Here is a 16,775-nt window from a genome sequence, read left to right on the forward strand (position 1 = left end):
GCTACAAAAACTCACTTCATTTTGATTTTATTTTCAACAAAACAAGAAAAAATATCTTATGTCGTTTTACTGATCTAGTTAAATGCATCTTGATTTAAGAATATGGTAACACTTCAGTTATTAACTATTAACTAGTTGTTTATGATCATGCATATTCCTAGGATATTGTCTGTTTATTAGCACTTATAAAGCTCATATTAATGCCTTATTCTGCATGAGCTTATTCTACATCCCTTAATCCGACCCAATACCTAAACGCTACAAAAACTACCTTACTAACTATTAATAAGCAGTAAATTAGGAGTTTATTGAGGCAGAAGTCGTAGTTAATAGTGAATATGTGCTCCCCATACTAAAGTGTTACCAAGAATATTTAGACACTTGGACTGGAAACAAGAAAAAAAAAACTAAATAAGAAGAGCATGTTTTTTGCAGTGTGTAGTGGACAGCACATTGCAGGGCCCAGTTTATGGCCGGGCCCCTCTTTGGCCGTAACAGTGCACAAAGGTTTGCTCCATTTTGATTGGATCCTGTTGGACTAGCACAAACAAGATGTCCAACGGCATCAGATAAAGATGCTTGGACAACATCCAGACGCCTCTTTGAGGGCAAGAAGAAGACCTCTAGTACCAAGCCCAGGAAGGACAGGACTTCTCATTGGTCCACATGCAGTTTCTGGACTTCACCCACCTAGAGACTGATCCCTAATGTCCTGGTTTGTGACGGACATAAACATTCCTCAGGACTTCAGCAGTAGTGGGTGAAACAAAGAAAGACCAAAACTGATCCATCCAAATCCATTCACAACTGTTTGGAAACCTTAAGAGTGATGTAAACAACACACATCCATCTCATACTTATTCAGAGAAATAAGTATTCTCAGTGACAGCTATTTGTATCTTAGACAGATGCAGCTGTTAATGAACAAATGAATGAACACATGACAGTTCAACCTTTTTCCATCATGTTTGGTGTCTATTTTATTTAGTATGTTGCCAAGGGTATTCTGATGGTGGTTTGGAAAGTGAGAAATGCATTGATGAACTTTAAAGACCATTTAAAGACTTCTAACTGTGTACAGTATGCAAATGAGTTCTGCAGGGGAAAGAAGGGTGGGCCACTCTGTGTGCCCTCTCTGATGCCAGCAGCCTATAGCAACACTGGAATGAAGAAGCGCCAAATTGCAATCTCCTCCTATTCGGAAAAGGATAAAGGTACCCTTTCAATAGACACTCCTTGTTCTGAGTCTGTCCGCCGAGGATTAGACTGTGACAGAGCAACCAAGTTCTGGGCCTCTGGTTTAACCAGAGAACACAAGATCCGAGGATCTGAATCTACAGCTTGTGAGGCAGTGACAAATACAACAATGTTCTGAGCCTCCAGCCTGTGAGGAAAGAGACATTAACCAACACTACGTTTAGAGTTTTAGTCCAGCGAGACGACTACAGCACGTCCCGAGTCTCCATGCTAAAGAGACCAGAGCAGATTGACCAACTTCTGAGTGTCTGGTCCAAAGAGGCAGAAGACACACAAGACGTTTGCTCAGGAGAGCAAACCTTCACTTCAAGGTTCCTTCGTCTGCGTGTTCCAGATTAAGGACCTTCTGCACCTACTTCAGGGCGTCATCTGCATGTACCAGATTAAGGACCTTCTGCACCTACTTCAGGGCCTCATCTGCGTGTTCCAGATTAAGGACCTTCTGCACCTACTTCAGGGCCTCATCTGCGTGTTCCAGATTAAGGACCTTCTGCACCTACTTCAGGGCCTCATCTGCGTGTTCCAGATTAAGGACCTTCTGCTCCTTTTTCAGGGCCTCATCTGCGTGTTCCAGATTAAGGACCTTCTGCTCCTACTTCAGGGCCTCATCTGCGTGTTCCAGATTAAGGACCTTCTGCTCCTACTTCAGGGCCTCATCTGCGTGTTCCAGATTAAGGACCTTCTGCTCCTACTTTAGGGCCTCATCTGCGTGTTCCAGATTAAGGACCTTCTGCTCCTACTTTAGGGCCTCATCTGCGTGTTCCAGATTAAGGACCTTCTGCTCCTACTTTAGGGCCTCATCTGCGTGTTCCAGATTAAGGACCTTCTGCACCTACTTCAGGGCCTCATCTGCGTGTTCCAGATTAAGGACCTTCTGCTCCTACTTCAGGGCGTCATCTGCGTGTTCCAGATTAAGGACCTTCTGCACCTACTTCAGGGCCTCATCTGCGTGTTCCAGATTAAGGACCTTCTGCACCTACTTCAGGGCCTCACCTGCGTGTTCCAGATTAAGGACCTTCTGCTCCTATTTCAGGGCCTCATCTGCGTGTTCCAGATTAAGGACCTTCTGCTCCTACTTCAGGGCCTCATCTGCGTGTTCCAGATTAAGGACCTTCTGCTCCTACTTCAGGGCCTCATCTGCGTGTTCCAGATTAAGGACCTTCTGCTCCTACTTCAGGGCCTCATCTGCGTGTTCCAGATTAAGGACCTTCTGCTCCTACTTTAGGGCCTCATCTGCGTGTTCCAGATTAAGGACCTTCTGCTCCTACTTTAGGGCCTCATCTGCGTGTTCCAGATTAAGGACCTTCTGCTCCTACTTCAGGGCCTCATCTGCGTGTTCCAGATTAAGGACCTTCTGCTCCTATTTCAGGGCCTCATCTGCGTGTTCCAGATTAAGGACCTTCTGCTCCTACTTCAGGGCCTCATCTGCGTGTTCCAGATTAAGGACCTTCTGCACCTACTTCAGGGCCTCATCTGCGTGTTCCAGATTAAGGACCTTCTGCTCCTTTTTCAGGGCCTCATCTGCGTGTTCCAGATTAAGGACCTTCTGCTCCTACTTCAGGGCCTCATCTGCGTGTTCCAGATTAAGGACCTTCTGCTCCTACTTCAGGGCCTCATCTGCGTGTTCCAGATTAAGGACCTTCTGCTCCTACTTTAGGGCCTCATCTGCGTGTTCCAGATTAAGGACCTTCTGCTCCTACTTTAGGGCCTCATCTGCGTGTTCCAGATTAAGGACCTTCTGCACCTACTTCAGGGCCTCATCTGCGTGTTCCAGATTAAGGACCTTCTGCTCCTATTTCAGGGCCTCATCTGCGTGTTCCAGATTAAGGACCTTCTGCTCCTACTTCAGGGCCTCATCTGCGTGTTCCAGATTAAGGACCTTCTGCTCCTACTTCAGGGCGTCATCTGCGTGTTCCAGATTAAGGACCTTCTGCACCTACTTCAGGGCCTCATCTGCGTGTTCCAGATTAAGGACCTTCTGCACCTACTTCAGGGCCTCACCTGCGTGTTCCAGATTAAGGACCTTCTGCTCCTATTTCAGGGCCTCATCTGCGTGTTCCAGATTAAGGACCTTCTGCTCCTACTTCAGGGCCTCATCTGCGTGTTCCAGATTAAGGACCTTCTGCTCCTATTTCAGGGCCTCATCTGCGTGTTCCAGATTAAGGACCTTCTGCTCCTACTTCAGGGCCTCATCTGCATGTTCCAGATTAAGGACCTTCTGCTCCTACTTCAGGGCCTCATCTGCGTGTTCCAGATTAAGGACCTTCTGCTCCTACTTCAGGGCCTCATCTGCGTGTTCCAGGTTAAGGACCTTCTGCTCCTACTTCAGGGCCTCATCTGCGTGTTCCAGATTAAGGACCTTCTGCTCCTACTTCAGGGCCTCATCTGCGTGTTCCAGGTTAAGGACCTTCTGCACCTACTTCAGGGCGTCATCTGCATGTACCAGATTAAGGACCTTCTGCACCTACTTCAGGGCCTCATCTGCGTGTTCCAGATTAAGGACCTTCTGCTCCTACTTCAGGGCCTCATCTGCGTGTTCCAGATTTTAGGACCCTTTGGTGCCCCAGGAGATCAGCATCCCACAGATCTTCGTGTTCAAGGCTGTTGAAACAGATTCCAGCTCCTTTCTTCACTGCACAGTCTCCCAGCAAAACCAGTAGAAGAAGTCATCACCATCGGACTGCTTACTCAACCACGTGGAACGTAAATTTCACTTAACCAAACCTCTTTCTAGACCTTGGCATTGTTGTATATTATCAGTATATTATTTTGTAATTTACATTAGAGGTAATATAACTGATGCTAGTTGATAACAAATAATCTTTCGTTTATTTGTTTGATACATAATAAGGTTCTTCACCTTAGTTTCAGAGAAACAACAGTTTATCTTTCCATAAGATAACGTAACTCTTCTATAGCCACACTTAACTTACTCACATGTATTTTATGCATTTTACGCACTTTATTCCTTTATCATTCATTGTATTCATTTAGTAGTTGTGTTAATTGTTCTGTTTATCTTTTGTTAATAAAATCTATTTTATTACAATTGTGTCTTCCTTGTGCTGATAAGACAGAAAAGGCTCTACAAGTTAGAAATCTCACCAATCTTTCAGATAAATCAGCTGACCAACTCTCCCCCCTTTACATTCATTATAAATGACTGGGCAGCCTCCTGTGCGGAGTGCTCTTATACAGCCAAGGTAAAAGGCCTTGACTAGTGTCCCAAACTAAGAGGGGGGAAGGTGGTCATCTGATGTACTCATAACCACACCTTAAGTGATGTGTGATCTAAAAATCACAACGTCAGCGGTGACGAGAGTACCAATCACTACCTTACTTAGTGTCCTTGGGTGGACAAAAGTAAAAATCACTACAAGTGTAACTGAAAATAATAGTCATAATTTTTGTTTTGGTGCAGAATACCCTTCTTCTTTAATTATGACAAATAAATCATAATTTTATAGTTATAGTGAGAGAGATTAAAAGATGATGAAGATGATATTATGCAGGGACTTACAGGCTGTTTGCAGTTGGGTCGCGGAGGGACAGGAAACACCGTCTGCAGGAGTGTGAGATAAAGAGACACGGATGAGCAACGGCATTACAGACAGACTGAATGAGACAGAAGCTCAGAGACACGGATGAGCAACGGCATTACAGACAGACTGAATGAGACAGAAGCTCAGAGACGGGACACTTACTCCTCTAGGACAGCTGAATGGGCCTGGACGTCCTGGTGGACCTGGTGGACCCGGCGGACCCTTCAGAACCAGATACAGATGGAGATATTAGAGACCATCACATACATCATCAAACACATGATTATAACAGCTCTTATCACTCAGAGAGAAACACTAACTCCTTACAGGATGCTTTAAAGCAGGTGGACAAACTTCACAACTTCATTACTGGAGTGAAAGTAAAAGTACTGCTGGTCAAATATTACTCCGTAACAAGTGAAAGTTGTAAAAACAGATTTTAACTTAAGTAAAAGTACAAAAGTATTTGTTTGTTGTTGTTTTTTTTGTCAACGCATTTTTTTATTATTGTTGTATAAATGCACATTATGCCATCACTGCAAAAAATCCTCAAATAAAGATTCAAACGGTCGTGAATCAGCAGATTGATTCGTGATTCAGATCGCCGATGTCACGTGATTTCAGCAGTTTGCCAGTTTGACACGCGATCCGAATCATGAATCATAACCGTTTGAATCTTTATTTGAGGAACGCGGAAGAGAAGCCAATGCTGAATAAAGTCGTAGTTTTTGTTATTTTTGGACCCAAATGTATTTTGGATGCTTCAAGAGACTCTAATTAACCCACTGATGTCTCATATGGACTACTGTGATGATGTTTTTATTCCCTTTCTGGACATGGACAGTATAGTGTGCATACACTTGCATACGCTCTCGGACTAAATATAAAATATCTTAAACTGTGTGTGAAGATGAGCGGAGGTCTGACGGGTGTGGAGCGACATTAGGGGGAGGAGTTAATGACTGACATTTCATTTCTGGCTGAACTAACCCTTTAAATAGTTTAAGATTTAAAAGTCTCCACTGACTCAGAATCAGAATTAAGTTGATTTGTCAATAAAACACACACACACACACACACACACACACACACACACACACACACACACACACACACACACACACACACACACACACTCACAGGTAAGCCGTCAGACTCTCCCTTCTCCCCCTTCCGGCCGTTGGTTCCTGGACGACCCTGAGGACACACAACATCTATATATATAATAATGCTGTAATGTCTGCTCATGCTGTTAATGACAGTGATGATATATTGTTGTTTATTCAGCGTTTAGTAACTTACCGGACGTCCTGGAAATCCAAACTCGCCCTTTGGTCCAGTCGGTCCGCTGAGGCCCTGGATCAGACGAATGACAGAGATCAGACCGGACACAACACCGTTAGAGCAGCTGGACACACACTCATTACACACACACTTACAAACATATGAATGGAGGAATGGCAGGAGAGTCGGAGCGACTCCAGTCCGGAGGGCAACGAGGGAGTTTAGACCAAATACTTGTGAATTTAAACTCCAGAATCTTTTCTGTCAATCTTTGAGCAATCAATCTTTAAAGGGTTACTTTTGTATAAGTAGAAACCCTGGAGTATATTCAGATGATTGTGCTCCCCCTCATATCCCCTGAGACGAGAGATTTATGATGAAAAGCATCAAAAGGACGGCTATCATTGTGTAGCTCCGCCCACACTGTAATCTCATTGGTCAATTTCAGGTATTTTGTTGGCATTTTTGTTTCCAGGGTGTACAGGGAACTAGAGCTAAAGAAGTTTCCACCTAACACCATCGCACTCATAAAGGTGGAGCGGCCGTGACGAGCACAGGAATAATGTGTGCACAGCTCCAGCACGCCCCATCCAAACTTTCATTTGAAACCTTCATAACGTTCGGAATAAATCACAGTCATGACGTCTTCCTCTCACCTTCTCACCCGGCGGTCCAGGAGCGCCAATATCTCCCTGCGGATAAAATAAATACTTTACAACCACAGCAAATCTCCAGTGTGTTCAATTAAAGAGATCAGGAGTAACTCAGAGGTCAGAGTCGTCAGTGACCTTTAGTCCTTTGGGTCCCTCTGGTCCAGAAAGTGCAGACACAAACGCCGGCTCCCCTTTCTGGCCCTAGGACAGAGTTCACCAACAGGTTTGTTTCACTATATTAGTGAGGACATTGCATAGACTTCCCTTGTTTTTATATCAAGTTAATGATATTTTCTATCCCTAAACCTCCCCATCCCAGAAACATCTGCAGAGCAACAGATTTAAATAAAAAGTTGTTTTGGCCGATTTATAAGCCTTTCAAACCAGTGAGGACCAGTCCAATGTCAAACCAGTGAGGACCAGTCCAATGTCAAACCAGTGAGGACCAGTCCAATGTCAAACCAGTGAGGACCAGTCCAATGTCAAACTAGTGAGTTGTTTTCATATTTTACTATACAAGTGAGGACATTTGTGCCCTGACAAGTATAGCCTTACAAGGAACACACACACACACACACGTCATGTGATGAGGGTGTTGTTGTGTTCAGTGTGTGTGTTGGTCATTAGCTCTGTTTTCTGCTCACGTTCTCCAGTGATTGAGTGCAAACCTGCTTTAATCTCTCGCTGGTGTGTGTGTGTGTGTGTGTGTGTGTGTGTGTGTGTGTGTGTGTGTGTGTGTGTGTGTGTGTGTGTGTGTGTGTGTGTGTGTGTGTGTGTGTGTTGTGTGTGTGTGTGTGTGTGTGTGTGTGTGTGTGTGTGTGTGTGTGTGTTAAAATCCTCCATCTTAGCCGGATGTTAGCGATGAGGATTACAACACCAGCGGATCAATAATTCAATATCCATTAGAGAATCAAATCTGCTGGATATTTTGACAGTAAAAACATTTATAATGTTACAAAAGATTCTCCGGCTAATAAATGGTCCTCTTTTGGACTTTCTGATCATCAAATAATCCTGAGAAAGGAAATGTGTGACGTTTCCACAGAAATATGAGCCGATAATAATCATCAGTGTGTGTTGATCATCAGATCCTCATATGAGAGTGATTAGTGAAGGGTCATGTGACTCTGAAGACTGGAGGAATGATGATAAACTCAGCTTTCATTCTTTTGAAACCATAATTTATTTAGTTCATATTTGTTTATTTATTTTTATATGAGCCGGAATGTTACTTTCACCAAATTAATCTAAATGTTTGTTCGCTACAAACGCAGACTGAAATCTTACACTGATGGCTCAGAGACAACAGACACACTTTACAGCTACACTGCAAAAAATGCTCTTCTTACTATAGTATTTTTGTCTTGTTTCTAGTTCAAATATCTAAAAAAAAAATGTAAACAAGAAGTATTTACTGGACAAGCAAAAGTTATTGTCTTGTTTTGGGAAAAAATAACTCAAAATGAAGAGAGTTTTTGCTTAAAATAAGATAAATAATCTTGATCACACACACACACACACACACACACACACACACACACACACACACACACACACACACCGCTTGTGTCGTCTCTCACCTTTAGGCCTGGAGGCCCCTGGATCCCCGGGGCCCCGAGATCACCCTTTGGGCCTCTTGGTCCCTGGGGGAATTAAAACAGAACTCATTTCTTCCTTTTGTCATCATTGCTGTAAAATCATTAAACTAGATTTAAACATTTTGTAAAGTACAAAAACCACACCAAAATCCAAATGATCCAAAACCCAAAGCTCTCAACTATAATTACTTTTAATAACTTAATGTACTTATAGTTAGAAACAGAGCTCCAGTAATGGCTGTAGTTAGACGTTCCACTGTGTGAAGCGATGTCTGGGCTGTTATCTCAGGTTTGGACGCTGAAGCAGAACGCTCTCCTCGGAGACAAACGCAAGCGCTGCTCTCGGCTTATTACGCTTCGCTTTTGACTGTCACTGCCCGTAAACTCCATAATAACGCACAGCTAATGTGTCGTAATTGTTTAAAATACGCTTTCACAGGCAAGACTTCACTGCTGACTGTAAATAATGCAATTACGCCGCAGTGTGTTTACATTCCTGAGTTCTGGAGGCAGCGAGCGTGGGGTTTCCAGCAGTTATTGTGCCATAGTCTCTGCGCTCGTCTTATTGAACGCTTCTGTGGGAACTATTTTGGGAATTACAGCAAAGAATTAAAGAAAATGATGGCCAAAGCTCACACATGCACACATGCTTTAATACCTATAACAATAACTGATATTCCATTCGTGTTAGGCTGGTATTGAAGAGGGGAAATTGCTTGTGTTTTATGTCCATTCTGGATTTCAGTTATTTTCTACCAGACAGGAAGAGGAGGGGCTAAATAAATGTGCACGCCACCTCAGTGATAAAACCTAAAGCACGTGCATTCGGATTGTGATTTATTCACGGTGGAGGGGAGAGTTTTATGATCGAGAGCGCGCCGCTCACGTGGTCCGTAACATGATTGTATGCTGAAAATAAAATGTCATATGCTTGGTATGATAATAATAAATGCTGCCCTGAATAACGCCCAAATTCAAATGTCTGCGTGCTTTTCTTCTTTTTATTTTTTGAGTGGTGATGAAATACAATTGCTCTTGTAATGTGTTGTTTGGAAGTGATATATTCTTGAAAACTCAAGATGTGAATTCGGACAGCAATTACATTACCACATGACCTTGGTGTTTGTCAAAAGCAGTAAGTAATTCGGCCAGGGATTTTCCACGGGTAGACTGGCTTTCGGCCACTGGTCGGACCCTAAAGGTCGGCTAAACATCATCTGTCTGGAGATGCTGGCAGTTTGTTGAGCCCTTCAGACCTTCCTACCAGAGCTGATGGAGCACTACGTCTTAGTCCAATCAGACACCGTGACAGTGGTGTCCTACATATAAACCACCAAGGCAGGCTCACCTCAAGGCTTCTTTTCAAGCTGGTAAAACCATGGGCAAATCTCAATCTGAGAGCAGCACACGTGCCGGGCAAGATGAACCAGGGAGAAGATATGATGCTCCACCCTCTAAAGCTTCACAAGATCTGGGAGATCTTCAGGAAGGCAGAGGTTGACCTCTTCTCCTCAGAAATTATTTTTTAAAGAACAAGGATGGACTGGCCCACGACTGGCCCAGCCTTCTCCTGAATGCTTTCCCACCGATCGCTCTGATTCTTCAGGTCATCAGGCGAATCAGGGAGCACAGACATATGGTCCTCCTAGTGGCTGGAACCAGCCTTGGTTCTCAGAGCTGACTCAGCTGCTCACAGCTGCTCCGTGGTCCATCCCCCTGAGACGGGATCTCCTCTTTCAGGAAAACGGGACAATTTGGTATCCCTAACCTGAGTTGTGGGCACTGCACCTATGGCCTCTGAATGGGAGCCGCTAGGGTTTTGAGTACTATTTCTGAGGCAAGAGCACAATCTACAAGACGCTTCTATGCCCTTAAGTGGTCTATCTTCTCTGCCTGGTGCGCAGCTCAGAGCTAAGACCCAACTTTTTGTGATGCATCACTGGTGCTTCCTCTAGGCAGTCCCAAGAGCCCAGAAGTGTCTGAATGGTAATCGGGGAGCAGGTCTGTAGCGGTCGGCACACGCCGGTCAGCATAAATTTTTGGGGGGGCGGCCGACGCACTCCCCTGACCCTACTGGAGCCTAGGCCCCGTTTGGGGTCGCTGATCCCGCCAGGGGTCAGACGAGAGTGCCCCGATGTCCAAGGCCCCCAGACACAGCACCGCCTTCACCCACAGTGTGGCCGAACACACCGTCCCAGTCCCGTATTATTCCCAAGGGGCTTCTAGCCATTCGTTTAATCCAGGTTCGGCCGTTTTCTGATTCCCCCGGACCCTGCTGACCGCTACTAAGCCACATCCCCGTCCCTAGAACCCGCTATCCGTCCGGATTACCCGCTATACACAGCAAAAAATACTTTTCTTACTTAATATTTTTGTCTTGTTTCTAGTCAAAATATCTAAAAATTCTTACATAAAGAAACATTTACTAGACAAGCAAAAATTGCTGTCTTGTTTTGGTAAAAAAGAACTCAAAATTAAGAGAGTTTTGCTTAAAATAGCCAGTGGGGTGAACTAAATAATCTTGTTTTCTGTTTTTAGATAATAATCAGATTATTTTGTTTATTTTAAGCAAAAACTCTCGTAATTTTGATTTATTTTTTCCCAAGACAAGACAATTACTTTTGAATGTCTAGTAAATACTTCTTGTTTTAAGAATTTTTGGATGTTTGAACTCGAAACAAGACAGAAATACTAAGAAGAGCATTTTTTGCAGTGTATCGGCCGAATGATCAGGTGACCGCCCTTGACTGCTCCCAGGCCACGCCCTCGTCCTCGTTATTTGACTGATTACAAAAAAAACATACCAGCTCTCATTTATGTAGTGGCCGCCAGATAACTGACTCCAGGACACAGTGTTTATAGATGATATTTCACATTTAATGTCAATTTTTATGGATTAAAACACCTCTACTGTACAGAACACACTCAAACAAACACACTCATCTAACTTTCAGGTGATTTGAGCGCTTAATTTGCATGTAAAAAGGCAGGTCAAGTGGAACCATTATTTGAGAGCCACTATGTAAATGACAGCTGATACGTTTTTGTATCTTGGGCTCCCGTTCGTTGCGAGAGGCCCCAAATGACTTCAAAATTGTGCTGCTGTATTCGCAACATTCGGTTGAACTCTTCGTAAACATTTGGGTGGATTTCTGTCCACTTCACCACAACTGTGGATGCTTGGCAGTATCCGGAACTTGTGCAGGCTCTAGCTCCCGAACCAGGAAGCCCTTGACCTCGGGGCTGGGCTTGTTCGAGGTGGGGGAGTCACCTTTCCAATAAGAACCCACACGAGCCCCGAAGCCACCAGATAACTAGTTCCAGGACACATTGTTTCTAGATTATATTTCACATTTAATATCAATTTTAATGGATGAAAACACCCCTACTGCACTGGGCACACTGAACCGAACACAGTCATCTAACTTTCAAGTGATTCAAAATCTGAGTAATGGTACCTAACCGATTGCCTGGCCTAAGTTGGGAAAAGCTTCTTACCAATGGTCCTTGTAGTTCAAAAACCGCTGAGAGGTTGAAGACTCCTTCAGTGTCATTGAGCATTAACTGAGGGTGAGAAAGAGTTCAACATTCAGCACAGATGCACTGTAATTAGCACCCAGCCTGAATCCAGTCTGACCTTTACACAAATGAGGACATTAATGGACTCACCTCCTGCAAGTTGATGAGCGGTCCAGGGGGTCCGGGAGGCCCTGGAGGTCCAGGTAAACTGATTCCATCCAGACCTCTCTCTCCCTAAAACACACAAACAGACCATTAGCATCAAAGCAGACGCTGTGCCTCGGAGAGAGAAACGCCAGAAATGTGAATTAGCTACAAACCTTCTGACCCATATCACCTTTCTCTCCCCTTTCCCCCTGAAGAAAAGAAAAAAAACACATTTTGAACATTTCTAGATGTTTTGAATCAAAAGTGGTATATAAACTGAATTGGAGTGCATAAATGTATACAGCGTATTTTGTTTTGTATATTTACTTGTGGCCCAGTCAGTCCAGGTGATCCAGGCTGCCCATCGGCTCCTTTGGCTCCTGGCTCCCCCTAGTGGAGTGAAGGAGAACTGATTATGATTATTACAACTTTAACATTTAAATCAAATGTTAAATGAACGTGTGGCACTAAGATGCATCTTATATATCATATTTAATATATAAAATATATACTAAATAATATTTAATGTAGGCTAGTTCTCCTGAGCAGAACTGAATGAATGTTTATGACAGATAATGGGAGCAATTTATTTGTGATATATTAAGTGGAATCTTATTCTACTGATAAATTCCTGAATCCATTGCAGATTTGTGTATTATGTAATATAAAGTCATTATAATGTATAAAGAAGAAGGGGTTCAAAGCCTTTGATGCATCGACTGACCCACACACATGTGCTGAAAACAGAACACTGGAGGCTAATGGGGAACACGTGGCTGGAAACAGTTGTGGAGCGGTGTGTGTGTGTGTGTGTGTGTGTGTGTGTGAATGTGATGGTGATGATGTTGTGTGTGTGAGGAGAACAGACCTTCACTGAATCACCAGGAGGGCCATCAGCTCCATCTTTCCCCTAAAAGTGTAGAGTTGGGTTCATTTAAACAAACAAATCTAAGGTTTTGGACATCTAACACTGATGAAGGTTTATGAGACAGATATGCATTCTCAAAAATGCTGATTCCCAGGAATAAGAACCCTAGGAATGACACACAGCAGATGCATAACACAGTTTTACAGATCATGCAAGCCAGATTTGTTTTTGTGCAGATCTACCTTTGGCCCTGGTGGTCCTGGGAGCCCGGGAAGACCCTGAGGGAGAGAATATGCATGAGAATATGTGTGGGAAAATGTGTGGGAATATGCATGGGAATATACATGGGAATATGCATGGAAATACGCGTGAGAATATGCATGGGAACATGCATGGGAACATGCATGGGAACATGCATGGGAACATGCATGGGAACATGCATGGGAACATGCATGGGAACATGCATGGGAATATGCGTGAGGATATGCATGAGAATATGCATGGGAATATGCATGGGAATATGCATGGGAATATGCATGGGAATATGCATGGGAATATGCATGGGAATATGCATGGGAATATGCGTGGGAATATGCGTGAGGATATGCATGAGGATATGCATGAGGATATGCATGGGAATATGCATGGGAATATGCATGGGAATATGCATGGGAATATGCATGGGAATATGCATGAGAATATGCATGAGAATATGCGTGAGAATATGCGTGAGAATATGCATGGGAATATGCATGGGAATATGCATGGGAATATGCATGGGGATATGCATGGGGATATGCATGGGGATATGCATGAGAATATGCATGGGAATATGCATGGGAATATGCATGGGAATATGCGTGGGAATATGCATGGGAATATGCATGGGAATATGCATGGGAATATGCATGGGAAAATGCGTGAAAATATGCATGGGAATATGCATGAGAATATGCGTGGGAATATGCATGGAAATATGCATGGGAATATGCATGGGAATATGCATGAGAATATGCATGGGAATATGCGTGAGAATATGCGTGAGAATATGCGTGGGAATATGCATGGGAATATGTATGAGAATATGCATGGGAATATGCATGAGAATATGCATGGGAATATGCGTGGGGAATATGCGTGGGAATATGCATGGGAATATGCATGAGAATATGCATGGGAATATGCATGAGAATATGCGTGAGAAAATGCGTGAGAAAATGCGTGGGAATATGTGTGGGAATATGCGTGGGAATATGCATGGGAATATGCGTGAGAATATGCGTGAGAATATGCGTGAGAATATGCGAGAGAATATGCGTGAGAATATGCGTGGGAATATGCGTGGGAATATGCATGGTAATATGCATGGGAATATGCATGAGAATATGCGTGAGAATATGCATGGGAATATGCGTGAGAATATGCGTGAGAATATGCGTGAGAATATGCGTGGGAATATGTGTGGGAATATGCGTGGGAATATGCATGGGAATATGCGTGAGAATATGCGTGAGAATATGCGTGGGAATATGCATGAGAATATGCATGAGAATATGCATGAGAATATGCATGGGAATATGCATGGGAATATGCATGGGAATATGCATGGGAATATGTGTGGGAATATGCATGAGAATATGCATGGGAATATGCATGGGAATATGCATGGGAATATGCGTGGGAATATGCATGAGAATATGCGTGGGAATATGCATGAGAATATGCATGGGAATATTCATGGGAATATGCGTGGGAATATGCGTGGGAATATGCGTGAGAATATGCGCGAGAATATGCATGGGAATATGCATGGGAATATGCATGGGAATATGCGTGAGAATATGCATGGGAATATGCGTGAGAATATGCGTGAGAATATGCGTGAGAATATGCGTGGGAATATGTGTGGGAATATGCGTGGGAATATGCATGGGAATATGCATGGGAATATGCGTGAGAATATGCATGGGAATATGCATGGGAATATGCATGGGAATATGCATGGGAATATGCATGGGAATATGCATGGGAATATGCATGGGAATATGCATGGGAATATGCATGGGAATATGCATGGGAATATGCGTGAGAATATGCATGGGAATATGCGTGAGAATATGCGTGAGAATATGCGTGAGAATATGCGTGGGAATATGTGTGGGAATATGCGTGGGAATATGCATGGGAATATGCATGGGAATATGCGTGAGAATATGCGTGAGAATATGCGTGGGAATATGCATGAGAATATGCATGAGAATATGCATGAGAATATGCATGGGAATATGCATGGGAATATGCATGGGAATATGTGTGGGAATATGCATGAGAATATGCATGAGAATATGCATGGGAATATGCATGGGAATATGCATGGGAATATGCGTGGGAATATGCATGAGAATATGCGTGGGAATATGCATGAGAATATGCATGGGAATATTCATGGGAATATGCGTGGGAATATGCGTGGGAATATGCGTGAGAATATGCGCGAGAATATGCATGGGAATATGCATGGGAATATGCATGGGAATATTCATGGGAATATGAATGGGAATATGAATGGCAATATGCATGGGAATATGCATGGGAATATGCATGGGAATATGCATGGGAATATGCGTGGGAATATGCGTGGGAATATGCATGGGAATATGCATGGGAATATGCATGGGAATATGCATGGGAATATGCATGGGAATATTCATGGGAATATGCATGGGAATATGCATGGGAATATGCATGGGAATATGCGTGGGAATATGCATGGGAATATGCATGGGAATATGCATGGGAATATGCATGGGAAAATGCGTGAAAATATGCATGGGAATATGCATGAGAATATGCGTGGGAATATGCATGGAAATATGCATGGGAATATGCATGGGAATATGCATGAGAATATGCATGGGAATATGCGTGAGAATATGCGTGAGAATATGCGTGGGAATATGCATGGGAATATGTATGAGAATATGCATGGGAATATGCATGAGAATATGCATGGGAATATGCGTGGGGAATATGCGTGGGAATATGCATGGGAATATGCATGAGAATATGCATGGGAATATGCGTGAGAATATGCGTGAGAAAATGCGTGAGAAAATGCGTGGGAATATGTGTGGGAATATGCGTGGGAATATGCATGGGAATATGCATGGGAATATGCGTGAGAATATGCGTGAGAATATGCGTGAGAATATGCGAGAGAATATGCGTGAGAATATGCGTGGGAATATGCGTGGGAATATGCATGGTAATATGCATGGGAATATGCATGGGAATATGCGTGAGAATATGCATGGGAATATGCGTGGGGAATATGCGTGGGAATATGCGTGGGAATATGCGTGGAAATATGCATGAGAATATGCGTGAGAATATGCATGGGAATATGCGTGAGAATATGCGTGAGAATATGCGTGAGAATATGCGTGGGAATATGCGTGGGAATATGTGTGGGAATATGCGTGGGAATATGCATGGGAATATGCATGGGAATATGCGTGAGAATATGCATGGGAATATGCGTGAGAATATGCGTGAGAATATGCGTGAGAATATGCGTGGGAATATGTGTGGGAATATGCGTGGGAATATGCATGGGAATATGCATGGGAATATGCGTGAGAATATGCGTGAGAATATGCGTGGGAATATGCATGAGAATATGCATGAGAATATGCATGAGAATATGCATGGGAATATGCATGGGAATATGCATGGGAATATGTGTGGGAATATGCATGAGAATATGCATGGGAATATGCATGGGAATATGCATGGGAATATGCGTGGGAATATGCGTGAGAATATGCGTGGGAATATGCATGAGAATATGCATGGGAATATTCATGGGAATATGCGTGGGAATATGCGTGGGAATATGCGTGAGAAT

General features: G+C 43.4%; 1 protein-coding gene across 1 annotated transcript in view; it reads right to left on the bottom strand.

Annotated features, from left to right (window-relative positions):
• The window catches only part of col15a1a (collagen, type XV, alpha 1a), a 101,504-nt gene that overhangs the window by 24,661 nt on the left and 60,068 nt on the right, over positions 1-16,775 (bottom strand). The window contains exons 18-30 of the mRNA XM_067435120.1: positions 13,111-13,146; positions 12,869-12,910; positions 12,328-12,390; positions 12,174-12,209; positions 12,004-12,087; positions 11,833-11,898; positions 8,317-8,379; positions 6,872-6,937; positions 6,740-6,775; positions 6,102-6,155; positions 5,940-5,996; positions 4,962-5,021; positions 4,778-4,819 (exon numbers count right to left, since the gene is read on the bottom strand). Of these exons, the coding sequence (XP_067291221.1) occupies positions 4,778-4,819; positions 4,962-5,021; positions 5,940-5,996; positions 6,102-6,155; positions 6,740-6,775; positions 6,872-6,937; positions 8,317-8,379; positions 11,833-11,898; positions 12,004-12,087; positions 12,174-12,209; positions 12,328-12,390; positions 12,869-12,910; positions 13,111-13,146 (705 nt within the window). The remainder of the gene's footprint in view (positions 1-4,777; positions 4,820-4,961; positions 5,022-5,939; positions 5,997-6,101; positions 6,156-6,739; positions 6,776-6,871; positions 6,938-8,316; positions 8,380-11,832; positions 11,899-12,003; positions 12,088-12,173; positions 12,210-12,327; positions 12,391-12,868; positions 12,911-13,110; positions 13,147-16,775) is intronic.

The sequence above is a fragment of the Pseudorasbora parva genome, chromosome 24 (assembly GCF_024679245.1).
Source record: "Pseudorasbora parva isolate DD20220531a chromosome 24, ASM2467924v1, whole genome shotgun sequence".
Classification (NCBI taxonomy): Eukaryota; Metazoa; Chordata; class Actinopteri; order Cypriniformes; family Gobionidae; genus Pseudorasbora; species Pseudorasbora parva.